Here is a 27,924-nt window from a genome sequence, read left to right on the forward strand (position 1 = left end):
ACATTATTCCCTGTAGGTACTTTACTTCTAGGCTATGTCTATAAAACACAGGAAAAACACCATCTTTGTAATTACTTCAAATTTAATTTCAAGCAGCACATAATGTAAATCTTTCCCAGCCTGAGTGTTTGTTCACAAACTGATGTGCACCTTAGATTACTTCTATGAAGTCAGCCAGTGGGACTCTTCTGATGCCAAACAACCCTTGGTTACAAATTTCAGATGGCATAGCCCATAGGCCATCAGATCGAGGTGATTCTGCCACTCTGCTCTGAGGGGACTTCATTTGGAGTGTCCAACTATGGAGCCCCCAACACTAGGAGGACATGGACCTGCTGGAGGGGGTCCAGAGGAAGGCCATAAAGATGGTCAGAGGATTGAAGCACCTTTCCTACGAGGACAGGATGAGAGACTTGGGGTTGTTCAGCCTGCAGAAGGCTCTGGGGAGACTTTATAGCTTCATTTCAATACCTGAAGGGGATCTAAAGGAAGGCTAGGGAAGCACTGTTTAGAAAGGCTTGCAGAAAGGATGAAGGCAATGGTTTGGAACTGGAGCAGGGTAGATTGAGGTTAGGCATAGGGAGGAACTTCATTACACTAAGAATGGTGAACTACTGGAACAGCTTGCCCAGAGATGTGGTTAAGGCCTTATCCCTGGAGACATTCAAGGTCAAACTTGATGGGGACCTGAGCAACCTGATCTAGTTGAAGATGTCCCTGCTTGTGCAGGGGGCACAGACAAGATGACCTTTAAAGGTCCTTTCCACCTTGATGCATTCTGTGATTCTGTGAGATGTAAGATGTTCACTAATGATTTATTTTGGGAATCAAGTCTCTGGATTTGGCCTGTTGAAAATCCTTGTCACTGAGTTCAGCTGTCTCCTTCAGAGGGAGATGATAATTATTACCACTGAAGAGAGCAAAATGTCTTTAATATGCAAACTACCTAAGTATTCCCAGGAATTTGTGTCAGCAAATCAACTAAATGAAACATGTACATAGAATATATTTGGAATAGCTATTTCAGAAAGCTGTGTTACTGATGGTAAACAGGTTTTGTGAGGGATCTATGAATCTATGATCTGTTTCCTCTTTCTGCAGCATTGTTTTTTCTTTTTTTATAAGTTCAGGTTCAAAGTTGGATACTACTATTTTAATCTCACTGTTTTATGAGCATGTGCTTTCCAGCTGCTTTGTGACAGTGTTAGGGCAGCCCAGGGAGGTGGTGGAGTCACCATTACTGAAGGTATCACAGTATAACTAAGGTTGGAAGAGACCTCGAGGATCATCGAGTCCAACCTGTCACCACAGACCTCATGACTAGACCATGGCACCAAGTGCCACGTCCAATCTCCTCTTGAACACCTCCAGGGATGGTGACTCCACCACCTCCCTGGGCAGCACATTCCAATGACAAACAACTTGCTCGGTGAAGAACTTTCTCCTCAACTCGAGTCTAAACCTCCCCTGGCACAGCTTGAGACTGTGTCCCCTTGTTCTGGTGCTGGTTGCCTGGGAGAAGAGACCAACCCCTTCCGGGCCACAACCACCTTTGAGGTAGTTGTAGAGGGCAATGAGGTCACCCCTGAGCCTCCTCTTTTCCAGGCTAAACAATCCCAGCTCCCTCAGCCTCTCCTCATAGGGCTTGTGCTCAAGGCCTCTCACTAGCCTTGTTGCTCTTCTCTGGACACGGTCGAGTGTCTCGATGTCCTTCTTAAACTGTGTTTAGGAAGAGACTGGATGGGGTGCTTGGTGCCATGGTTTAGTTGATTAGATAATGTTGGATGATAGGCTGGACTTGATGATCTCAAAGGTCTCTTCCAACCTGGTCTGGTCTGGTCTGGTCTGGTCTATTCTATTCTATTCTATTCTATAATACTGGGCTATGTGTGTCAGTATTGTGGTACTCACAGTGAACTGCACATCAAACCCTCACATGGGTTTGTAGTTCAAAACCTGTTAATTTCTCAAAAGGTGACCCAATTTTTCAAATAAATTGGCCACCTGACTGAACTGACTCCAGCATAAATAATTCATCTCAGCATTAAGGTAGATTTGAGCAAACCAGGAACAGAATCCTCTAGCAACTAAAACACTTACAGGATAAAGACTTATCTTCTACAGTATTGCAGAACTGACCTAGTTTGCATGCATTTTTCATAGCAACAACAGACATATCATTAGTCTTGGCTTTATCAATCATAATTACCATCTGGAAACAGTATCTGCTAAAGTGGGTGAAAGCATTTTAAGACCATTAATAGTGAAAGCATGAAGCTATGCAATAGGCACTGTTTACAGATTTTTCAGCTGCCACATCACAAACAGTATTTTTTGCTTTTAGAATGAGTTTGGTCTGCATTTTTTACATCAGTGACTGATTCACTTGCCTTGATTGTTTTTCATAAACAGAGATGAGCATAAACAAGAACACATAAGAAATGTACTAGAAAACTCATCACGTTTCAAGATACTTAATAACATTACAACAATAAAAAAACAACCCAGGAATAAAACTTGGCAGCCTTGACTCACTGAAGTAGACTGCTGAACACTCTCTCCATTATAATGCACTGCCACAGAATGCTAGGCTCTAAATTAATACACTCACTCTGAAGAAAAGAATTCTTTACTGATCTCCAAGCATTTTTGTAGGAAGTCAAAGGTCAGCAAAGTAAGCCTATTGGAACAATTATTGCAACAATTTATTGGATGTACAAAACAATTAATGTGAGGGTTCATTATTATTTTCAAATGCAGTATCTCCTAAAAAGATGAATCATGGAATCATAGAATCAAGAAGGTTGGAAAAGACATCAAAGATCATCAAGTCCAACCTGTCACCCAACACCTCAGGACTACTAAGCCATGGCACCAAGTGCCACATCCAATCACCTCTTGAACACCTTCAGGGACGGTGACTCCACCACCTCCCAGGGCAGGGAATTTTCTCCTCACCTCCAGCCTAAACTTCCCCTGGCACAGCTTGAGACTGTGTCCTCTTGTTCTGGTGCTGGATGCCTGAGAGAAGAGACCAACCCCCACCTGGATACAACCACCCTTCAGGTAGTTGTAGACAGCAATAAAGTCTCCCCTGTGCCTCCTCTTCTCCAGGCTAAACAACCCCAGCTCCCTCAGCCTCTCCTTGTCGGGCTTGTGCTCGAGGCCTCTCCCCAGCCTAGTTGCCCTTCTCTGGACACGTTCAAGAGTCTCAATGTCCTTCTTAAATTGAGGGGCCCAGAACTGGACACAGGACTCAAGGTATGGCCTAAGCAGTGCTGAGTACAGGGGGAGAATGACCTCCCTGTTCCTGCTGGCCACACTATTCTTGATGCAGGCTACTCTTGATGAGAGGAGCAATTTTAAGCATTGGTATGTGACCACATTTATTACCTAGAAAAACACACGCACTTTCCAACAAATAATCTTTCTGGTAAGGATCTCTCCACCTTTCTCTGCATATCATGTAATTTTCTTACACAAACACTATGTTACTTTAGCATGTAATATTGGACTGTTTTAACAATAAATCATAGGACACCTACAGGAAACATGTGAAGAAATTCCTTACTGTGAGACACTGGAACAGATTGCTCAGAAAAGTTGTGTATGTGCCTACCCTGGAAGTGTTCAAGGCCAGACTGGATGGGGCTTTGAGCAGCGTGATCAGGGAAGGTGTCCCTGCCTATGGCAGGGGGATTGAAACTAGATGATCTTCAAGGTCTCTTCCAACTCCAATCATTCTATGATTCCATGATATTGTATCAAGTCTTTAATGTACACAATTTTAAGTATTTTTATTACCTCAATTCATAGAATCATAGAATATCTCAAATTGGAAGGCACCCATATGGATCACTGAGTCCAATTCCCAGGACATATTTTAGTTAAATTTATTTCATTAAATATTTTAGTTAAATCTGATATGGCATCTGTGATGCCATAAAAGCAAACATTTGAAGTTCATTCCCCTTCAATTCAAGTTTGAGCAAATTTTGTACAATCTCTAGACCTATGTAATTTAAAAACACTCTTTGAGTTTGCTCCCAAGTGACACAGGACTAATGTTACATGCTAATTTGCTGTCTTTATTAAAAGGTCTTTGTAAGGCATATTTCTTCTCACAGATAAAAGGTCAGATAAAGTTCATTTAAAGCACTCAGAAAATCTACAGATTTTAGGTCTGGATAGCTTTCCCATTATGTCTTCCATTCCTAGTCTCTTTCACATGACTATTTTTTCCTGGGGAAAATATATATACATGCTATTTACATACACTTAGGAGTGGATATGAAATAACAGCAAATGAAGGCAAGCTTCTGAGCTGCTAGTCTCACTTCAGGTCTTGGTGACTAAGCAGAATGTGCATGCCTTCCTCATGATTACTTTCCACTTCAACAACTGAGTAACTATAAAAGGATGCTAAAGACCTAGGGAAAAATAAGCAAGTAAAGTAAACCAGTATGATCATTATAGTAGCATTTCAGTCTTGGTATTGTGTTTTGTAATCTTGGAAATTATGAGTACATAAATATACTGTAAGAATATTGGTGTGCATAAAAATACTCACATAAGCTTGTTTTTGTTGGAGTGTGCAGTCATCTTTTATCATATGCAAGCACATATTACAGATACATATGAAATACATATGTTTTTAGTATCATACACAGCCAGCCACAAAAAGCTCAAAATGCTCTAGTCAAGAAAAAATATTTTACTTCACTATGAAAGATTTCTCTAACACATGCAAAACTCAACACCAATATGTAATACTTTGGCATTTTAATTGTGAAAGAAACAAAAGACTAAAAATTGTGTTAAATATACAAAGTGCTTAAATCTCTTGTGGAACCAGTACCCCAGTTTTGAAACATCCTTTGTTCACTTAGTTCACAAAGCTGTGTATTTCAAACAACTTTGATTCAAAATATGCAGCAATGATCTTTATCTTGTGTGCAATCCCAGTGACTTGAAGTGAACAGCTGCTGATTGTGTTTTGAGAGATAAAATACTTACAGGATTGGCTCCTCTGTTGAGTTTGCCACAAGGCAGTCCTGAATTGGGAATACTTAGTGTCTGTTCTTCTGCTAGCTATGATTTTCTTAGCAACATTCTACTTCAAATTTTACATTCAGTGACAGATTTTATCTATGATGCTTCCATTTATTTTATTTTTTTAATAGATACAATTTTAATGAGTTAAGGACACTTTGAAGAGTTATTTGAAAATTAAATTAATGCACATTACCAAACATTTTGTAACAATCAGTGAAACAAAGTGTGGTGGTTCGAGCCTTAACTGGGGCTTAAGAGCTCAGATGGGGGCCAGGATGAGAATGCCTCCCCCACTCCCCTCTCCTCTTTCCCAATAGAGAGGAAAAGAAAGGGAAGGAGCAAATCCACCAAGAAATAATTTGGAGTTGGCTTGGAAGTAGAGAGGCAAAGAATTTTCTTTGAACAGTATGTGTGTGTGTATATACAACATATATATATACTGTTGCATATACATATATATGTGTGTGTATGTATATATAGAATAGCATAAACCAGGTTGGAAGAGACCCTCAAGATCATCGCGTCCAAACTATCATCCAACACCACCTAATCAACTAAACCATGCAACCACGCACCCTATCAAGTCTCCTCCTGAACACCTCCAGTGACGGCAACTCCACCACCTCCTCGGGCAGCCCATTCCAATGGGCAGTCACTCTCTCTGTGTAGAACTTCCTCCTAACCTCCAGCCTAAACCTCCCCTGGCGCAGCCTGAGACTGTTTAAAGAAAATTCTTTGCCTATATATATATATATGTAACAATAACAGGCAGGGTTCACAAGGGTAGGGAACAAGGATGGATGGAAAAAGAAAGAAATATGAAATACAAAACCAGTCCTTTGCAAAGTGTGGAAGCAGCAGGGAGGACCACGTGCCAGAGAAGCAGCAAGCCAGCAGCAATTCTCTTTCATCCCTGTGAGGCAGAAGGAAGAAAGCAATGGCTGCAATGTCCTTCCCTTTATACCCCTGCTGGGGGTTGTGTGTGTGGAACAGACCAAGTCAGTTTCCCAGGGGGAAAACACCCTCCAGGGAGGGCAAAAACTCTCACAAGCCCAACTCCCTGCTTCCACCACAAAAAGAAAATCTACACATGGAGTTCTTAGCCACTGATCTAGCTCGCCATGACTAGTGGCAATTCAGATCTTCTATTTATTCTTTTTATGCTCCAGTTTAGATAGAGCAATAACTTTTCATTTTTAAACTGTAAAGGAACATGGTAGGCAAGGACAAGAAAGGGAGAAGACAGCAGCAGGTTCAAGTGTCAGTGGATTTCAGAGGATGTGAGTGAATAAGGGATGTGTTAAAATCTCAAAACCTTACAGTCACCAAACAAAATACAATTGTTGCAATATTAATGAGGAGTTAGGGAGATGACTGAGAACTTATGGTGAAGAAAGTGTTGGCAAATGGCAAGCACAAGCCCTACGAGGACAGGCTGAAGGAGCTGGGATTGTTTACCCTGGAGAAGAGGCTCAGGGGTGACCTCATTGCTCTCTACAACTACCTGAAGGGTGGTTGTGACCAGTAGGGGGCTGGTCTCTTCTCCCAGGCAACCAGCACCAGAACAAGGGGACACAGTCTCAAGCTGCACCAGGGGAAGTTTAGGCTCAAGGTGAGGGGAAAGTTCTTCACAGAGAGAGTTGTTAGCCATTGGAATGTGCTGCTCAGGGAGGCGGTGGAGTCACCATCCCTGGAGGTGTTCACAAGAGGGGATTGGATGTGGCACTTGGTGCCATGGTCTAGTAGGCATGAGGTCTTGCCTGACGGATTGGACTTGATGATCTTTGAGGTCTTTTGCAACCTTGTTGATTCTATGATTCTATTTAATTAGAAAGGCCTTTCCAGGCAGAAATTCACCCAAGGAGCAGCTCTTTCATTATAGTATGTTCTCCAGTACTGGTTTAATAATTTAAAAGAGTACCAGCTACTGAAGCATCAGTAGAACTTCCTACTCAGTTTGCTATTCAAAAACATGACCAATTTTGCTTATAAGTGCTAAAGGAGTAGCAATTTATTTAGCCTGAAGACATACAAAATATTTCTAATTTAAAAATAAAATTAATCCATTCTGCTAATGAATGTTTGCACTGTCAAGAAATCCATCCACAATCATAAACACAACAGGTAGCAACTACTCTTGGGTCAGCATTCCTCAGCAGAAGATCCTGTTTCAGCTATTACCAGTTTTCACAGAATCACAGGATATTAGGTGTTGGAAGGGACCTTGAAAGATCATCTAATACAAACCCCTGCCAGAGCAGGATCACCTAGAGCAGGTCACACAGCAATACATCTAGATGGTTTTTGAATGTCTCCAGAGAAGGAGACTCCACAACCCCTCTGGGCAGCCTGTTCCACTGTTCTGTAACCCTCACATAAGGAAAAAAAAAAGGTTTTCTTTATGTTCCCTTGGAACCTCCTATGCTTCACTTATGCCTCTTGGGCTCCATCCTCCTGACACTCACCCTTCACATATTTATAAACACCCCTTAGTCTCTTCCTCTCCAAGATAAAGAGACCCAGCTGCCTCAGCCTTTCTTCATATGACAGCTGTTCCACTCTCTTCATCATCTTTGTGGCTCTGTGCTGGACTCTTTGAAACAGTTTCCTGTCTTTCTTGAACTAAGGGGCCCAGAACTGGATACAATATTCCAGATTCAGCCTCACCAGGGCAGAGTAGAGTGAAAGCAGAACCTCTCTCAACCAAGTAGCCATACCCCTTCTAATTGACTCCAGGATGCCCTTGGCCTTTCTGGCCACAAGGGCACATTGCTGGCTCATTGTCATCCTGGCTGTCCACCAAGACTGCCCAGTCCTTTTCCCCAGAGCTGCTCTCCAAGAGATCAGCCCCCAGCCTATACTGATACAGGGGGTTGTTATTTACCAGTTTTAGTTAAAAAAATAATTAAATGTTCATTTACTCTCTTGATGATGCAGAGGTTCTGGATTAATAAAGTAAGTTACAGAAGCTATGGAATAAAGACAGGGAAAGAAACTGAGCATAGAATCTTGGAAGTGGGAAATGTGCGACAGAGAAACTGAAGGCAATGAAACAAAATTAGCAGACGGAGAATAATAGAGATCAAGAAAGATGTTACTATCCTTTTTACTAAAATTGAAGCCTCCAGTAAGCAAGGAAACCCCAAAAGAGATCAGTAATCTAATCAGCGGTATGACAAAGATCACAAACCAGGTGCAAGATTGAGGTATGACTGATTCAAAAGCCAAGCAAAAGATTGGTCAGTGTGATGAATAGAAAGTGGTCAGTTCTGGCTCTGCTAAGCACTTGGGAACAGCAGCTCCTCCTGAGCTCATGTATAGCTCCCCCAAATTACTTGATATTTCACATTAATCTCGCATGTCTTAGTTTTCCATTTATAAAAAGGAGATAGCAATAACTGCTCACTTCACAGGGACATTGTAAAAATAAATGTATTAATGTTCATGAAGCACTTGAATGCTGTAATGATGAGCACCATAAAAAGCTTCTGAGGAAATTAATTTTGTCTTCAGAGCAGGTTTTGAATAGTCTGAATTAATGAAGGTGGGAGGCTGTGCATTGAACAATAGGAGATAGAACGTTGTTCGGTAAGTGAGTAGTAATTTTTCTGTGACCTAGTCTAAGAGATCCTATGTAAAAAAAAAGAAAGTGATTGTATGACAAATCTCTATTGTAGGACTCTTGCATGCAAGGTGAAATTCAGATTGTATAGACAATGATAAATTCCTCACCCTGTAGTTTGGATGTTTGATCTTTCAACTCTAATAATGTTCAGTGTAATATTCAATGTGTAGGCAGACAGACAGCATATAAGGTTTGACTTAAAGCATTGTCCTTCATACAATGGGTAGGTGGGTGGGCTCAAGATTTACATATTTATAGAATCTAGAGGGCATTTTTACATATTTCCATGCTTGACAAGACATAGGGCTGAAACCTAATTAAAAGATTTGTTTGGGTTTTTTTATTGTTTAGCTGTGTATGTGTTTGTATGTGAAGAGATATTACAACATACTTTATGGAAAGGATTTACTCCTTCTAATGCATATACACCATCTTGTATAAAACCAATTTCTGACATATGACTTTTAAAACCAGTACAGAATAAACTCTGAACTTCTGAGGCCTGATGTGAAGATATGACACATCTGCCCAAACTCAATGAATCTAAGGCAATCAGTTTGGGTACCTGAGATTATCATCACATGCTGGGCATCAGATGCTTTGGATGTTATCACTGTCACTAGTGAAAAATTTTTGTCTGAGCTTCTTCCTGTTGGACATCCTTGTGGGACAGTGGGACATTGTTGCCTGAAGGACATTGAAACATTTGAATGTGTCCAGATAAGGGCAATGAGGCTGGGGAGAGGCCTTGAGCACAAGCCCTACGAGGAGAGGCTGAGGGAGCTGAGGTTCTTTAGCCTGGAGAAGAGGAGGCTCAGGGGAGGCCTTCTTGCTGTCTACAACTATCTGAAGGGAGGTGGTAGCCAGGAAGGGCTTGGTATCTTCTCCCAGATAACCAGCACCAGAACAAGAGGACACAGTCTCAAATCTCACCAGGGGAAGTTTAGGCTTGAGATGAGGAGAAAGTTCTTTGCAAAGAGAGTTGTTAGGTATTGAAATGTGCTGCCCAGGGAGGTGGTGGAGTCACCATCCCTGGAGGTGTTCAAGAGGGGATTGAATGTGGCAACTGGTGCCATGAGTAGCTAGTAGTCATGAGGTGCTGGGTGACAGGTTGGACTTCATCATCTTTGAGGTCTTTTCCAACCTTATTGATTCCATGATTCTATGACCATCCCCCAAGTACAGGGTCCTGACAGACTCTTAGCAGGGGGCTGAGGAGAAGGCTGAGGTTTGCTAGAAGCTGATAAAGATTGGCTGGATGCCCCCAGACATTATCTGGTGCCTCTGGACACAGAAGTGTTTTTGTTGCTTGGAGAACTTGGCCCTCCAAATAATTAATAAATTGACTATAGCCAAACTCTCAAGAGTATAAATGGGCTTCAGCCATAGAGGCAGAGTTGAGCTCTCCACACAGAAGCAACCTGGCAGTCAGGGATTTCCTCACTCACCTTGGTGACTATATCTGGGTACCAATGGGGAGATTTTCCTTTTCTGAGTGAGTGTGTGCAGATTTTGGCTCATCTCTCCAAATAGTTTAATTAGTTGCACAACAGTGTTTTCCCAGCTGACATCTGAATCTGTAATTTCATTGTGTCAGATGGAGAGCAGATTAATTGCAATAAATCCACAGTTTTCAGGTGGCTGTGGCCACCTGTTTTGTTGGTGCCTCCACAACGGTGCTTTGTAAAATAACAGTGAAATTACCTTGTTCATGACTTTGAAAGCAAAATATCACAAATAAAATGCATAATTGCTACTTCTATGCTGACAACACTTCCCATCTTTGCAGCATTAGATAGTTAAATTGTCTTTATCAATGCACTCCGCACATTAGAGAAAATACCAAGAAGAATAAAGGACAGACTGGCCCTGGAACAGAACACTGTTTCAGAGTTATGCTGCTGAAGTATTAAATTTATTAATAGGCATCATGGACATTCTAGGAGCCTCAGCTTTTATCACAGAGTACATTTGAAGGGTGGATATACTTTTACCATTCTTCTCCTATCCCTAAACTCAATGCATATCTTTCTGATATCTCACACTTCATATGAACTCAGCTGTATAAGTTGTCCTTGTGGAAAACTAGACAAAGGCAACCATTAAATTTGAGGTCATATATAGATTAACTTTAATTCTTTTCTATTTTTTTTCTTGCAAGTTTTTATTAAGCTATCTAAAAGGCTTATCTTTATTTCTTTTAATTTCCTTTGTCAGTCTAACTCAGCTTGATTTCTACTGATTCTCAGGTTATCCATATGTTTCACAACTTTCAGGATGTTGTTTTCTTTGATGATTAATCTCCTTCATTCATTTTAGGCTTTTGTTAAACTTAATATACCTGCAGTGTTCTTAACTCAGCTGGAACTCAATTCTTTCCTAGAAGTTTTAACCCTCTGGGTTTCAAAAGCATTACCAAAACTTTTATATTCAGTGCTGCTCCTGAGTAGGTAAGTTTAAATGCCTTGTCCACTTCTCTCTTCTTCCCTCCCAGCCTTGTCCTTCTCCCTTCCCTGTGCTATCTTAAGTATCTGTGCACCTGTATTTATAAATGGAAAAATAACCTGTTAGATGACTTTACTTTTCAACCAGACAAGGAGCCTGATCTGCTTCTCAGGAAAGCCACATATGTGTCAGGGTAATTGAGGGAGCACAGTGAGAGCAGAAATGCCATGGCAGGCCTACAAATACCATGCAAGAAATTTCAAGTGAAAATACATCTTCAATTTAGAAAATGATTGAGTACCTCCCATGACAATCTGAAACTCTTAGAATGCTGTGAACTGAGCCATGACATGATAATTGCCAGAAGTCAACCTGAGTTAGAACTTCAAAAGGAAATTTAGAACGTGTCATCTTGTCTTGACACAGAATTCTACTTCAGCCTTTAAAATTTACCCTATTTACTAATGCTGCCCTTGATTATTGTCATGTCTATTTAAATGCCAAGACTAATGGTTCATTAGCATGATAGATTAAATTGTAAAAGAGAGGTAAGTAGGTTATAGGCAGGGTAAACCCCAGCCTTCCAGTACTGCAGAGAAATGCTAAAATGAGATGTACTATGCATCTTTAAATGACTGCTATAATTATGTTCCAAACTGTGTCTTCTTACAAGACTGATTTATACTAATGCTTCCACAGAACACAAAATAAAAGATGTATTATTTAAAGGACATTTTCAGAGTTAAAGACTGAGCAGACTTTAAAACTGAGAATACTTCTTTTCTTCTGGTCTAAAATCTTATGTTACAATAAATGAACTTGTTAAGATTAACAAATCTTATCTCTGTTTGAATAATTTGAAATAATCATAATTTTTGGGGGGTGTTTGATTCATATGAGGATCAATGAGATTGAAGTTATGGAACACTAATAGTTAGTAACTAACAACTATTACACCAAACAACTATGGAACAACAATTCAAGTGGAATGTGATAACAAATGTTGCTCAGTGAAGTACATCCAGAACTGGTGCCCTTTTCTGAAGGTAGTAACTTACAGTGACTATCAAATTTGCAGTACAGTGATACATAATCCCTAATTAGGGACCTGACCTCAACTTCCCATGCTGCCTTCGCGCTGATTCTACCAATCAAAAGAATAAATGCCTCTGGACTGCTGCTTTAGAGCTTTCTGGCTTTTGGCTCTCACCTGTGTCACAATGCTTCTCAGTCTGAGGTAATGTGTGATTTTGCCACAGAAGTGTCAAATGAATGAAGTGAAGGAAGGAGTTAGTTTGTAAGTGCATGTGCAGAATAACCAGCTTCTTGCAGAAGAACAAGAAATGTCCAATGTTTCTGCCTTACAGAATATTTTCAGAACTCAGCCCTGCTTAGTGTGATGATCTCATGTTTGTATATGTGTCACTTGGTTTCTTCAGACTTAATCTTCTATATTAAGATGTTTGTCACAAGTATTTTATAACTGAAACATCAAGGTGCAGACAGAATTATGGCAAGATCAATAGAAACTAGACCAAAATTTGAGTCGCTTTGCTGGGTGCTTTGTGGAAACAAAAAATTCCATAGCTTCACAAAGTCATAAGATTACATTACTTCATACAACTGTGGCATGTCTGATTCCTGTATCAAAGATGCAGTGTATGCATTTCCCCTGGTATGCTGAAGACTCTCTGTTGAAGATACTCAGACTTTGCCTGCACTAGTACAGTGAGAAGTATCAAGAAATACTCTCCTGCACTGGACTTTCATCATGAACACTGTCTCAACATTAGAAGGTTACCTAGGATTCTTTGGTGAGCACCACAGACTTGTCCAAGATAATTCTTGACATGTTCCAGGTGTTAGCAGGAGTGATTAAGGCATATGCCCAAAGGATGTGTTACGAGGTACTCTGCGTCTTGGGAGGCAAAAGAGTTCAGAAGTGTGGTAATAGACCTTTCTGTATGATTCATTCTCAGTGTTAGGAAATGTAACATTTACTAGCATAGACACAGAATCCATTTTGGAACTGAAAAAATTCTGATTCAAGAGAGCAGAGAGAAGATAAAAGAGAATTTCTCCACTGCCCTCTTCAAGAAAAGAAATAATTTGCTTTGGTAGATAAGAAATAACTGAGTCTCCTCTGCTTCTTAAGTTATCTAATACAGTTGGTCCTTAAATGATTATAGTCATAGAATCAATAAGGCTGGAAAAGACCTGAAAGATCCTCAAGTCCAACCTGTCACCCAAGACCTCATGACTACTAAACCATGGCACTACGTGCCACGTCCAATCCCCTCTTGAACACCTTCAGGGACAGACACTCCACCACCTCCCTGGGTAACCCAAACAATGGCAAATAACTGTCTCTGTGATGATGCAGAAATGAAAAAAAACCAGAAACTTACTGCAATTCTCAGACATCTTCAAAAGCAGAATTGAAGGGATAGAAATGCATAAAGCAGGTCTACCAGAGCTCTTGGCTGGTCTTATGCTATTACAGACAAGTTGTTGTAGACAAGAGGAGTTCCAGGAGAAAAAGAAAAGTGTGGGGGTTTTTTGTTGTTTTTTTTCTAAAGCTTCCGGTGTATATCACTCCTGAATGTAGTTGAAGTCACATAAAGCTTACTGTCCGGCGGTAGACATTAATAGTTGGATTTTGCTGTTCTTTACAGAAAGAGGGGAGGTGGTCCTCAAAACTTTAGCTGACCTCTCAAATGTTGCTTTTATTTGTTTTTCCAAAATTGTTTTTGGACTTGGATGAAAGATTCACCTATGTAAAGCAAAATCAGAGGTGTCATCAAAGATTCACCACAGCCAATAGTGTTGAACCGACATCTATCTTTTGCAACAGGGAAGCTTCCTTGAGAACTCCAGGATAAAAGGAACTGTAATCAGTTCTGCTATTTTTAAGGCACAAAGTTTATTATTCTAAGCTATTTACTCACTTCAAGAAAGAAGGGATCAGGAAATAAATGGCAGAAGGCTTAATTAAACCTATGTGTCTGTCATGATGACACTATGGTAACAAATCCATATAGAGTTTCAGCTCTTGCTTTAGAAAGCCTCATGTTTAGCAACAGAGTTTAAGCATGTGATTAATCTTGTGGTGAATCATGGTACATCATCCCATCAACTTCCAAAAGATTATGCAAATACTTTAAGATTAAGCACATTATAAGACTAGGGCCAAAGTTTTTAGCCACTTGCACCATTGAACTTAGTTGTACAAGCTGAATGTTTCTCTAAACAACGAAGTGAGTACTGCTAAAGGTAAAATTCAAACAACCTGGTTTTCCCAAGATGAAATTAAACAAAAATTTGACCCAAAGCTTCTCTTGTTCACCATTTTCATGTGAATAAATAACGTGCTTGCATTTAAAATTCTGAGTCTCTCAAAGGAAAAAGCTAAATCTGCAGAATAGGAAAGTGAATGTGTGCAAGAGCCTTAAATATTTAAGTATGACTGGTCTGGATTATCAGGTAGTAAGGTGGATTGAGAACTGGTTGAAGGGAAGAAGTCAGAGAGTTGTGGTCAATGGGATGGAATCTAGTTGGAGGCCTGCATCTAGTGGGGTGCCTCAGGGGTCAGTACTGGGACAAGTGCTAGTCAATATATTCATCACTGAGAGGGTGATGGAACACTGGAACAGGCTTCCCAGTGGGGTTGTGGAGTCTCCTGCTCTGGAGATATTCAAAATCTGCCTGGATGAGTTCCTGTGTGACCTGGTATAGGTGATGCTGCTTTGGCAGGGGGGTTGGACTAGATGATCTCTGGGGGTCCCTCCCAGCCCTAAACATTCTGTGATTGTTTTCCTGGTTTCTCATTCTGATCTCTCACTTCAGCTTGTTCTCTTATTTTATACTATTTAATATTACTTAGCTTTGCATGGTTTTGAAAAAACCTTTATATTGCAATGTGATCAAACATTGTATTACATATTTTGGACTTAACATGAAAAAAATCAAAGTTTTTCTCATGAGTGTCGCAATGAGACAAATTCTTTACAGATGAATACTAGGAAATCATGGAGTATACCTAACAAGATGTCTGGGGACTGTGATGACAAGAAAGAAAACATGGATCATTAAGCTCATTTCTTAAGAGGTGAATTCACTAACAGAATGTCAGAAGTATGCTGTAATGGAATAGGAAGGATGCAGACTGTCTCCCTGTTATGATCATAAGGAGGTTATTAATAGTCAACAGGCAGAAGGATTAATAAAAATATGAATACTTTATTAATTAAAAAAACTTGGAAAATATTAATAAAACCTATTTACTGGTTTGAAATATTCAGCTGTGGAACAGATGTCTCACCAGCAGGAACATGTAACAAATTAAACAGTATGAGCAGAAATCCAGAAACAACAAACAACAACTTAAAAAGTAAAGAAAAAAGGGAACATCAGCAACACAGCCAGACATTGTCCACAATGGGGGAGAGGGGGGAACTCTAGAATTCTCTAGGACCATTAATAGTTATAAAATTCAGATTTTCTAATTCCTCACTGACTGTGGTACCCCACAGCACACATGGGGATTTAAACAAAACCAAAATGGCAGCGACCATGTGAAAGCTGCAGGAGCAGAGATTCACTTTCTGTTGGTGTCTGCAGCTTGTCACTGCAGCACATACAGGGTTTATCTCTGAAGGCTTCGTAGAACAGAGGTTGCTACTGATGCTTGCAGGGCTTGTGGGCTTTGCCTATTTGGAGAGGTTCTTCAGCTGCAATCTTTGCAGCGATGCCTGTTGCTTCTTCCAATAAAACAAAACTGTCCCAGGGACTCAGCTCCTCCTGGGAGTTGACTCTTGGCCCGTCGAGACGCATCCGTTCTGCTCCAGGGCTTCACAATGCTGTACTGCAAGGGATCTTTGCAGACTTGTCTGGGTAAACTGAAACACAGCTCCAGTTCCAAGCGAGCCTTGTGATTTCTCCCAGAGCTTGGACAACGGTAAGGCAAAGCACTGTCTCTTTGGGCTGGTATTTATAGATTTCCTGAGACAATAATGGCCAGTGACAACAAAGATTAAGAGATAAAAACCTGACACCATTAGAATGAGTTTTCTCCAAACGTGGCCAAAGGCACACACACACCTGGCCCACTTGGACTCCAGGGCATGTTCAGACAAGCCTGGGCAACGTGGGCATTTTCCTGAAAAACCAGACCTGCTGTCTCCTGCCTCATTGTCTGATTCAGAGCATTTTGAGACTTTTGTCCCTTCAGGACACTCCCCAGAAAAATATTCATTAGTATGCCTGCGTCATGACTCACTTATTCTGTACATCACTGGGTAGTGATGGTAGCTGGAAACAGACATTTAAATTGCATCTAATCCATACCCTTCTCCCTAGATTAAATGAAAAAATAGATTTAATTATAAAAAAAAAAATAAAGAAAAAAGGAATATTATACAAAGAAGCCAATGACAACCAGATTAATGAAATTGAGCTTAATAAAAGTGAGTTTTTCCCATAAGTGAGAGATGAGGTGTTATCTCCTCCTACCACTTCTCTATTTTCTTTAGGCCAGCCTGTAAATATCACAGAGATGGTAGGCTTGTGAAAGGTTGAACAAGCCATAGAAAAGCAATTATTGTTTGTGACCTAAGGTAATACAGAGATTGTACTTGAGGCAAAGGTAAGCACAAAATAGATCTACTGTTGTAGACAGAATTGTAGTGCAGTGTTCCAAAGAGAGGCTGTGGAGCCCAGCATAAAAATACACAGCTGTTGTGCAGTGAAGTAGGTAGATTTAACCAATTTGGAGTATCTCTTTCCCCCCACCTCCTTAGAATGCACAGATGCAAAAAGTAGTTAACACTGAGAAAATACTATTGATGTTTAATTTCTTCAATCCTCCCTTTAGGCTACTCAGATTTCTAACAACAGAAATGAGAGGAAATAAGAGACCAAATGAAAACCATCTAACAATGTATGTGTGCTTAGTTCATAAGTTACTTCATAAAACTCTTATACTTTGTTGTTAAGTTTCATACCCTCAAAAGACTTTTGATTTTATGCAGTTCTTCCAAATTTTGGTTTATTGCTTATATCACCTATAAGTTTCTTATGGTTGCTTTATTTGGCTCATGCTCTTGCCTGCCACAAGGCTGGGGTCAGAGTGGCTGGAGAGCGGCCAGGCAGAAAGGGACCTGGGGGGACTGGTTGACAGCAGCTGAACACAAGCCAGTAATGTGCCCAGGTGACCAAGAAGGCCAATGGCATCCTGGCCTGCATCAAAAATAGTGTGGCCAGCACAACCAGGGAAGTCATTCTGCCCCTGGACTCAGCACTGGTTAGGCCACATCTTGAGTACTGTGCCCAGTTTTGGGCCCCTCAATTTAAGAAGGGCATTGAGACACTTGAAAATGTCCAGAGAAGGGCAACAAAGCTGGGGAGAGGTTGGAGCACAAGCCCTATGAGGAGAGGCTGAGGGAGATGGGGTTGCTTAGCCTGGAGAAGAGGAGGCTCAGGGGAGACCTTGCTCTCTACAACTACCTAAAGGGAGGTTGTAGCCAGGTGGGGGTTGGTCTCTTCTCCCAGGCAACCAGCACCAGAACAAGAGGGCACAGCTGTGCCAGGGGAGGTTTTGGCTGGATGTTAGGATAAACTTCTTCAGCGAAAGAGTGATTTGCCATTGGAATGGGCTGTATGGGGAGGTGGTGGAGTCACCATCACTGGAGGTGTTTAAGAGGAGACAGGATGAGGCACTTGGTGCCATGGTTTAGTTGATTAGATGGTGTTGAGTGATACGTTGCACTTGATCTCAAAGGTCTTTTCCAACCTGGTTAATTCTATTCTATATACACACCCTTTTTCTTTATGCAGTAAAAACTTGAGCTACAATAACAGTGCTTTCCTTTTCTATTTACTCTGTCTGCTGAATCTTTAAAGGTATTTGGGGTTTGAACAACTCTTCCATCAAGCTAGCCACACCTAGAACTACAAAATTCATTACTGTTTTGATAGGCTAAAGGAATTCGATAATTATTCCTCTAATGTGCTCACATTTTAATGAACTGATTAGATTCTTATTAAAAGAACAATATGTTGTTTCACATATCAGCTATTCCACAGGATTTTGAAATACAAATGACATCTGAAGCTGCACCAAAGTGACAGCTTTTCATTTTTTTAAACAACCTGCTATAAACAAACTTCTGCAATGTGACTTGAAACATACAACTTCTTGTGATCAAGAATCCCCATTTGCTTGACACTGTCAGTTTTATATTTAGCCTTTCCCCCCCCCACTATTTTTCTGCACAAAATTTTATTGAAGATGTTTGGAATTCCTGACAAATATTTGCTTTAATAAATTAAGAAGAAATAATTTTCCATAAAAGCATGGGCCTTTTTATCTTTAATTTTTTTTCCCCCCTTACTCTCTTAAAATAGCATAAACCAGCATGACTTAGAGCATGAGAGATCATAGGTAATGCAAAGAAGAGAAGAGTACTTTTTCTGGTTTTAAATCTTCATCAATATTTGCTGTGAGAGTTTAAAATTTTGACCAGACATTGAACTGCACATAACTGGTCTTTCTTCTTTGCTCCATAAAAATAACACTCATACAGAAGGCTATTTAAAATGTTGTATCCCTAAATACAGATAAAATAATGTTTGTTATCACTTTCTTTTCAAATCCAAAGACAACATGTAAGTATTTCAAAGTCTCATTTTAACTTTTCACACGTATGAAAATGATGTAGTACATAAACCTTTATCTTTGTAATGCACCACCAATGTTGAACTACTTGATAATAACCACAGCAACTTGGCTTTTGGAATAGAATAGAATTAAGCAGGTTGGAAAAGACCTTAGAGATCATCGAGTCCAACCTATCACCCAGCACCATCTAATCAACTAAACCATGGCACCAAGCACCCCATCCAGCCTCTTCCTAAACACCTCCAGTGATGGTGACTCCACCACATGCAGTTGTGATTCAGTGCAATATAACTCCTCCACATTTTGTGGTATTTTGCATAGGCACATTTCAGCCCATGTTTTTTTTGGCTGAAAGACAGTGTCAAAGGCCTTGTTTAATGATCCCTGCTGCTTCCTTTTCAGCTATGTGCCATTTCTCTCTTTAATTAGAAGAGCTGCTCTTCAAGCTAACTATTTTCCACAGCAGTACAAACCATGCATTCAAGCAAGTCATTGGATTTACTTTTTTTCTTCTTTCTGTGAGAGTAATAAGTGTGTAAGCTCCTGGAATCCAAAGTTTTCAGTGAGAAAGGTGAAACTGAATGTCACTTTGTGTAGCTCTGTATCTAATAATCAGAAATGTCTTCATTTATCCTTGGGATTATAAGTTACTCTTCAAGCTGTTAGAACCCAGGAAAGTTGCAGGACACCAATTACTTTAATTAATTTAGGGCTAGGGCCTTTTCTCACACAAATCTTTTTCAATTCTTTACTTTCTCTTAACTGAACACAGGCAACCCTGTTGTAAACAATCAATACTGGAGGTGTTTAGGAAGAGACTGGATGGGGCTCTTGGTGCCATGGTTCAGTTGATTAGATGGTGTTGGATGCTAGGTTGGACTCGATTTCAAAGGTCTATTCTAACCTGGTTATTTCTATTCTATTCTACTGTAAGATACCCTAGTTCAGCTACACTGAAATTGGATAGTACAGTACTTCATCACAACTATGGCATTTAAAGCCTTGTTGTATTTCATGGCAACGTAAGCTAATCTTTTTCTTGTCCATCTCTACCTATACATATAGCTACAGTTCAGTGCTAATTAGTGAATGAACACAGTCTAATCAAAAGAACATTCAATTGCATGCTACCTCACTCAGGGCTGTTTTCAGGTAATGAATTTAATTGCAAGAAAAAGTTACTGAAAGATGGCATTGTATATATTTCTCAGTCAAAATACCTAAATATGGAAACTTCCCTCATCTATTTCAGAAGGATTATGATTACACTACAGATAATTTGCTAGATGTGAAGTAAAAGGTCTCAAGAAATATTGTGTTTTAAATAATAACACTGTCCTTTGTGTTGCAAAGATATTCCCTTTAAGCATTTGACAAGCACATTTCCATTTCTTTAAGGAAATAAAGACTATCAGTACTCTGGGAACCAGTATAAACTTTATATCATTCCAGATATAGGAATGAAAGTATTCTACCCTCAAAGAAAAATGTATCTGAACTTTCTGGTTGAATTCAAGACAGAATTTTACATAGTTTAAAGATGAAATTACAGTGAAAAAAATCATAATTTTAAACTTCACTTAGACTTGACTTCCAAAGACATTTCTGTAATATAAGCTTCAGATAGGCTGCTATGAGTTTACTGTATAGAGCCATCTATGTATACTGAGTTGCTGAATGATGCAGGTAATGTTTCACTAGGAACACACCAGCCACCCAAGATCAGGGATTTGAAGAAGCATTAAATCAAGAGGAGAAGAGAACATCATGTTGCAAAGAAGTGGAACTACAAATGCACATTGAACTTCAAACTCCTCATGTGAAGGGGTTGCTCACAGAGTTCTAAAAGAACTTCAACTAATTATGACTTTCTGTCTTTTTTCAAAGGTTTTCATGGGCTTATATCAGCCTCTTCTCTCTCACAGCATTGTTTGCTGCACTTCATTGCTTCTAGTTCTCATGGCTCCATTAACCTTGCCTGAGAAATTTTCATTACAATTTCCAAGTAAAATCTTTAAGGAACAGAAATCATATTTAAGCCTGTAAAAGCAGAGGTCCAAGGTAGTAATAATTTAAAAATCCAAGAAAAATAAACCCATCAACTTCAAGCCCAGCCAGAACCCATGGGTGATACTGGAGGAGTCATCAATTATTGCCCTACCTGACCGGGGGGCCACCAGGCCCCCCGGCCTTTGTTGTCACCACCACCATCACCCAGTGTGCACCACAAGGACTCACCAGTGATGAGAGGAGGATCCTCAGCCCAGAAGGGCTCAGCTTAGGGCTCCTGCCCTTCCTGGAGCGGATTAAAAAGGGGAGTGGGTGGGGAGGGCCAAGTGGTCACACCTGGGGTGGGAGGAGACTCCAATAGATCCCAGGTGCTCTGGGATTTGAGGGGAAAAAGGTGGAAAATGGTGCAGGTGAGGGACTTAAGGGTGTCATGTAATGATAGGCCTAGGGGGAATGGGGAAAAAAAAAAGTAGAAATGGGTAGATTCAGATTAGATGTTAGGAAGAAATTCTTCACCATGAGGGTGGTGAGACACTGGAACAGTTTGCCCAAGGAGGTGGTGGAAGCCTCATCCCTGTGAGTTTTTAAGGCCAGGCTAGATGTAGCTCTGAGCAACCTGATGTAGTATGAGATATCCCTGCCTATGGCAGGGCATTTGGACTGGATGATCCTTGAGATCCCCTCCAACCCCAACAATTCTATGATTCTAAACCAATTTTGTAGTTTGTGCTGGATGTTAGGAAGAAATTCTTCACAGAAAGAGAGATTGGCCATTGGAATGTGCTGCCCAGGGAGGTGATGGAGTCACCATCACTGGAAATGTTTAAAATAATATTGGATGAGGCACTTGGTGCCATGGTTTAGTTGATTAGATGGTGTTGGGTGATAAGTTGGACTTGATGATCTTGAAAGTCTTTTCCAATCTGGTCAATTCTGTGATTCTGTGAACTTTCCACAACCCCAACCACCCCACCCCTCTTTATGTAAATGGATTTTATTGGAGGAGATATAATTACAACTACAGGGGGTCACCTGTTAGCTATACTCCTGAAATGGGAACACAAATCTGAGGGTCAGAGCCCTGGAGCTATCTATATTTACCCGTTGTCATATTCTCTAATCAAGTGATTTGTTTTATAATAGTTTTCTTGTCTAAAAGATAAAATGTAGCAGAATTTTCTCAGAGGCGCATTTAAAACTGAAGTCCAATAATTTTGTGATAAAACCACTGTTGCTATCTTTAGGGTTTTAAACAGACTGTGCTGGCATGAGAAAACTTTGACAGGTATTGCTCCCAGCTCAGAAGCAGGTGGATGCTGTTATGCTCATGCTAATAAATACTTTCGCAAGATCTCCCCCTCAGTTTAGGAAAGATGTTGAGTTGCTGGAATGTGTCCAGAGAAGAGCATCAAAGCTGGTAAGGGGTTTGGAGCACAAGCCCTATGAGGAGAGGCTGAGGGAGCTGGGGTTGCTTAGCCTGGAGAAGAGGAGGCTCAGGGGAGACCTTCTTGCTCTCTACAACTACCTGAAGGTAGATTATAGCCAGGTGGGGGTTGGTCTCTTCTCCCAGGCAACCAGCACCAGAACAAGAGGACAGAGTCTCAAGTTGCACCAGGGGAGGTTTAGGCTCGATGTTAGGAAGAAAGTCTTCCCAGAAAGAGTAATTTGCCATTGGAATGGGCTGCCCAGGGAGGTGGTGAAGTCACCATCACAGGAGGTATTTAGGAAGAGACTGGATGGGGTGCTTGGTGCCATGGTTTAGTGGATTACATAATGTTGGATGATAGGTTGGACTCGATGATCTCAAAGGTATTTTCTGTTCTGTTCTGTTCTGTTCTATTCTATTCTATTCTAAAATAGATATGAGAGGTCTGCCTTTACCAGGGAGAGGTGGACTAAGGGAGACTCAGATTCCACACTAGCACTCTGATGAGTGCTCCACACCACCAGCTATGTTAGTAGGCAACTTGTCCTTGACCCCACTGTTTTCTAGTTGTGGCTATGTGAATACCTGTCTCATGTTTCCTGGTAAGGTTCATTTTACAGCAGGATCTGAGCAATTAGGATAGAGTTCTTTTTTTTTTTACCCCTGCCTCTTAAGAACCCCTTATGGTAGGATTTACCTACACAAAGCACTTAAAACATGTTAATTGCTTTCCTGTACAGTGCTGAAGAAGGCTGGGAAGTCAAATATCTGAAATTCTGGGCCTGTGTTTCCTCTCATTATGCTTGAAAAAGAGCCTGCTATAGTTACACTTGGGATCATGAATTGTTGATAGCTTCTGGAAAATATATGCAGTAAATGATTCAAAAGCTATAACTTTTTCAGTTGCCATAAACAACTTCATCTCAGTCTCATAATATATGAATATATACATGACATGCATACATCAACATGGACATAAACACTCTCTCTCTCTCTATATATATAGATATATATACACGTACAAAACTATGCTCACACATACATAGTTATAGGTGAAGACTATCCTCCAGGTATATAGGCAATTTATTCCCCTCTATTCCTAAATTTACAGTCCTTTCTTTCCTGCTCAGGCACTGTGAAAAAATTATACATGTTTCAGGAAAGAAGCAATGAGTGATATAGATCGCTTTGGAGTGTCCAAGTGCATCATTAAAGTATAGCAGTGGGGAACATGTACTATTTTCCCTGATAGTTGGTTGTATTTTAAAAGTAAAAAGTCCATAGAAAACACTCATTCCCACTAAGCACTTTATTTCTTCTGAGATTCTAGTCCAGCAAAGTCAGTTGATGGTGTAACTTCTGTAATATATTCAACTAACAACTTGGAGACTTATCGAGCTATGCAAGGATCGAAAGTCCATGTTAAAAATAAATAAATAAATGAAATTGTTACTTACATGCAAACTGAAGAACAGCTTCTCTGCTTAAAATACTGCCAAACATGTTGGTGGTTAAACACTGATACTGTCCAGAATCTTTCATTTCACTGGGGTTGTTGATGATCAAGCTTCCTTCTATTAAACTGAAGCGATAATCACTTCCAATGTCGATCTCAGTTCCATTTCGAAGCCATCTTAGGAAAAAAAAAAATAATAAAGAAACTACTTGAGCATTTTGTGGCCAAAGGAAGGCATCAAATTTAACATATAGTACATGACAGGCCAGTTGTTATGAGGAGGGCAGCTACTCAAAGATGTTCTGTGCAGAAAACTATTGCTTCATCAAAGTTTGAATGGAGAAATTCCACAACGTGTGCTTGACAAAAGCTAAGGTTTCCTAAAAAACCACAAGTTAAATCAGTTCTTCAGCCTCCAAAGAGAAAGTTCTTGGTTGTGCTTCCCCCTCCCTCCCCGCCCATTTTTCACCCAAAGCCCCTCAGTCATCCACAAAGGCTTCTGACCTGAAATCTGTATGGTAGATGAAACCTTTATGTCAAAAATAAGACTTTAACTTTTCCTATAATAATCAAAAGTTTCAAGTCATTAAAGTGTTATACCCAGATGATTTTAGAGTTAACAGAGCAGAACTGCACATGAGAGCAAGGAACCTTTCTTTTGCATTCTTTCAGCATTTTATCTGTTACTCTGGACCCAAGAAACAGAAAAAACTCATTTAAGTACAGAAAGCAGAGAGCAAGTCATGTGAAGGGAGCTATCTTGATGCATGTAGGCTGTTGTGAAACAGGATGCTAACAACAGATAAGTGAAACATAGTATTGGCTAGACAAGGATACACAAAATTCATAGAAGACGAAGGGGAAATTGGAATCATTAGAATAGAATAGAATAGAATAGAATAGAATAGAATAGAATAGAATAGAATAGAATAGAATAGAATAGAATAGAATAGAATAGACCAGGTTGGAAAAGACCTTGAAGATCATTGAGTCCAACCTATCATCCAACACTATCTAATCAACTAAACCATGGCAACAAGCGCCCCAACCAGTCTCTTCCTAAACACCTCCAGTGATGGTGACTCCACCACCTCCCTGGGCAGCACATTCCAATGGCCAATCACTCTTTCTGTGAAGAATTTGTTCCTAACATCCATCTTAAACCTCCCCTGGTGCAGGGGTCAAGGCATCAGCCTGGCAAGCAACCAGGCAAATAGAAACTAAGTTCAGGTGAGGATTTGGCTGCCTGGGACGTGCTTGAGAAGCCTGAATGGTAAAGCCAGTGCAAGTGAAGATATGGTGGACAAAGCCAGGCTGTAGGAAACATATTCAGAAGTATCACACCTGGGTCAAAACATTGAATAATTCCTAAAGGAACACTTCTTTTTCAGATGTTTCAGAAGTAACCTAAGTGGCTAAGTAACCTCACACATAGGCTCACACAACCGCTCCCCCACAGCTCCTCAGTGGGATGCAAAGGGAAATTGGAAGAAAAAGGCAAAGCCTCATGGGTTGAGATAAGGAATGTTTAATAGAACAGCACAAAGAGGTATCAATAATCAAGGAGACCAATAGTACTAATGACATAAAATATACAGCAAGTGATACAGAATGTGGCACTGCCTGCAATGTCCCACCTCTCCTGGTCTAGCCTGTTCACCTGACTCCTGCCCCTCTGCCACCAAGTCACAGTCACCTGCACCAGCCCTTCTACAGCAGGTATGATGTCTGTGTATTCTTGGATAAAGTGACCAGAAGATGCTGGAATTCACAATTCTCAGTGAGAAGAGACAATAGAACTACAACCAGAGGGCAGCCTTTGTCTTGTTTAGGAGACTGGTTGTTGGTATCCCTTAGGAGGCAGTCCTGAAGGACAAGGGTGTGCAGGAAGGCTAGACATTCCTCAGGAGGAAAATCATCAAGGCACAGGAACAAGATGTCACCATGCATTGGAAGATGTGTTGGATGGCAGAAGATCAGCCTGGCTAAGCAGAAAGATTTGGGTAGAACTCAGAAAGAAAAAGAAAGTCTACTGGCTATGGAAGGAGGTGAAGGCAACTCAGGAAGGGTACAGGACTCTTGCAAGGATATGTAGGGAGGAAATTAGAAAGGTCATAGTTCAACTAGAATTCTATCTGGCCAGTGTCATTAAAGAAAATAAAATAAAAAGAGCTCTTGTAAGTATGTTAACAATAAAAGAAGAGCTAGGGAGTAGCTCCACCCACTACTGGATGAAGGAGAGAACCTGGTCACCAAAGACAAGGAAAAAGGCTGAGCTGCTGAATGGTGACTTTGCCTTTAGTATTTGTCAGTGACACCAGCTGCTCCATGATTATTCAGCCCCTGGAACTGGAAGACAGAGATGGAGAGCAGAAAGCAGCCCCCACAATCCAGGAAGAAATGATAAATGACCTATTGTGCCACCTAGATGTGCACAAGTCTACGGGACAGGATGGGATCCACCCAAGAGTACTTAAGGAGCTGGAAGATGTGCTCACCAAACCACTCACCATTATGTGTCAACAGTCCTGGCTAACTGGGGAGGTCCCAACTGACTGGAGACCAGTAAATGTGACACCCATCTACAAGAAGGGCTGGAAGGATGATCCAGGGACCTACAGGCCTGTCAGTCTGATTTTGGTGCCAGGAAGGTCATGGAGCAGGACACCCTGAGTGCCATCACATAGCACTTACAAGACAACCAGGCAATCAGGCCCAGTCAGCATGAGTGTCTATATATAGACATCTATGTCATAATAGTCTAAGGAAAAATATGCAACAGGCAGTGGTTGAAAGGAATAAAATGGTGGACTTGTGAGTGAAAAGATGTCAAATTTGCCTGTCATAATATCCTGCACTGCACAGCTATGTCATTTGATGTACTACTTCTTTATCACTTCCCCTTGAAAGTGGGGTGTTTCATAGCTTTATAGCTGTTCAGAAAAAAATACATCAATGTTGATCTTGTCAGCTGTTCCAGACAAAAGTCAACAAATGGACAAAAGGAGTCCCTTCACAGGGCTAGATGTGGCTTATTCCAAATCAGAAAAAGAATCTGATCAGGAAAGGCATTTCTGTCACAGAACTGTTTCTGTTGTGTAGTTTTCCAAAGCACACTGACCGTCAGTGACATTGTAATGGCTAATATTCGGGAATGTGAGAAAACATTTCTAAGCCCGAGTATACCTGTATGTGGGAGTGGGATTTCCACGAGCTTGACAATTCAGAGATACTTTCTTCTCCTCAGAATCAGTAGGAAAAATCACATCATCTGGTTCTTGTACAAACACCGGCCCGTAATCAACACTTTCTGTGGAAATAGAAGTGCTATAGTTTAGGGAGTCTGAATAAATGCAAACATATAACACCTTTGATAAAGTCAGACTGAAGTACACAAAATCATTCTTGTTTTTCAGAGGTTCATAACACATAACTCCAGATGCTGTATTAAAAAGCAACAGGTTTGGGGGGTTGGTTTTGTTTTGTTTTGAATAAATAAAGTAGTAAGTATTACTAAGTTAACAACAAAATACATAGCATGATTTAAGTGCTTAGAATGCCTTAAAATGGCTTTCTCATCAGACACATTTTGGCCTTTTGTCTAATGAATATCTCGAGAGAGTTAAGCCAGCAAAAGGAATTAATTCTGCTTATAGAGAGCAGGGTAAACAATTTTCCTGCTGCTTGCAGCAGCTTATCCCACGAAACCCAAACCAAACTATAACACATTTTATCCCTTTATGTCAAAGAGCTACTAAGAAAAATCACTTGCAAAATTAATGGCAGCAACTAGTGGCTACTGTTAAATAATATATAGGAAAATCTGACATTTCATTTTTCTCCACTGTCTTCTCTCATTTTAGCATCTATCTATATCTTGATATGAATTTACATTTCTGAACAAAACAATACAAAAGCAACACACACACACACACAAACCCCAACCAAAATGGGGTAGACCCATAGAATACATCTAAGATTCCAATTCATTTGTATTGTGAGAAAGGAAGTATGACCTTCAGAAAAGCAAAAGGTTGCAAGCATAGCATTCCTGATCACACAGGTCTGAATAACTAAAGTGCTAACTCTGCACTAAGGACTGTGAAATTGTAATCAGTTTAGACTTGCTCTAAACTCTTGAACAGTTAAGTCTCATAATGATTTTTCAAATTTAGAGAACCAGCCTAGCAGTTTAGGTGATGTGAGATAGGTACATTGCCCTCCTGCTT

At 40.4% G+C, this 27,924-nt stretch overlaps 1 protein-coding gene across 5 annotated transcripts in view; it reads right to left on the reverse strand.

Moving 5' to 3' along the window:
* The window catches only part of CNTN5 (contactin 5), a 661,195-nt gene that overhangs the window by 222,303 nt on the left and 410,968 nt on the right, over positions 1-27,924 (reverse strand). For all 5 annotated transcript variants that reach the window (XM_054164542.1, XM_054164541.1, XM_054164544.1 and 2 more), the window contains 2 exons: positions 26,882-27,005; positions 23,697-23,872 (listed from right to left, as the gene is read on the reverse strand). In XM_054164542.1, the coding sequence (XP_054020517.1) occupies positions 23,697-23,872; positions 26,882-27,005 (300 nt within the window). The remainder of the gene's footprint in view (positions 1-23,696; positions 23,873-26,881; positions 27,006-27,924) is intronic.

This window comes from Dryobates pubescens, chromosome 10 (genome assembly GCF_014839835.1).
Source record: "Dryobates pubescens isolate bDryPub1 chromosome 10, bDryPub1.pri, whole genome shotgun sequence".
Lineage (NCBI taxonomy): Eukaryota > Metazoa > Chordata > Aves > Piciformes > Picidae > Dryobates > Dryobates pubescens.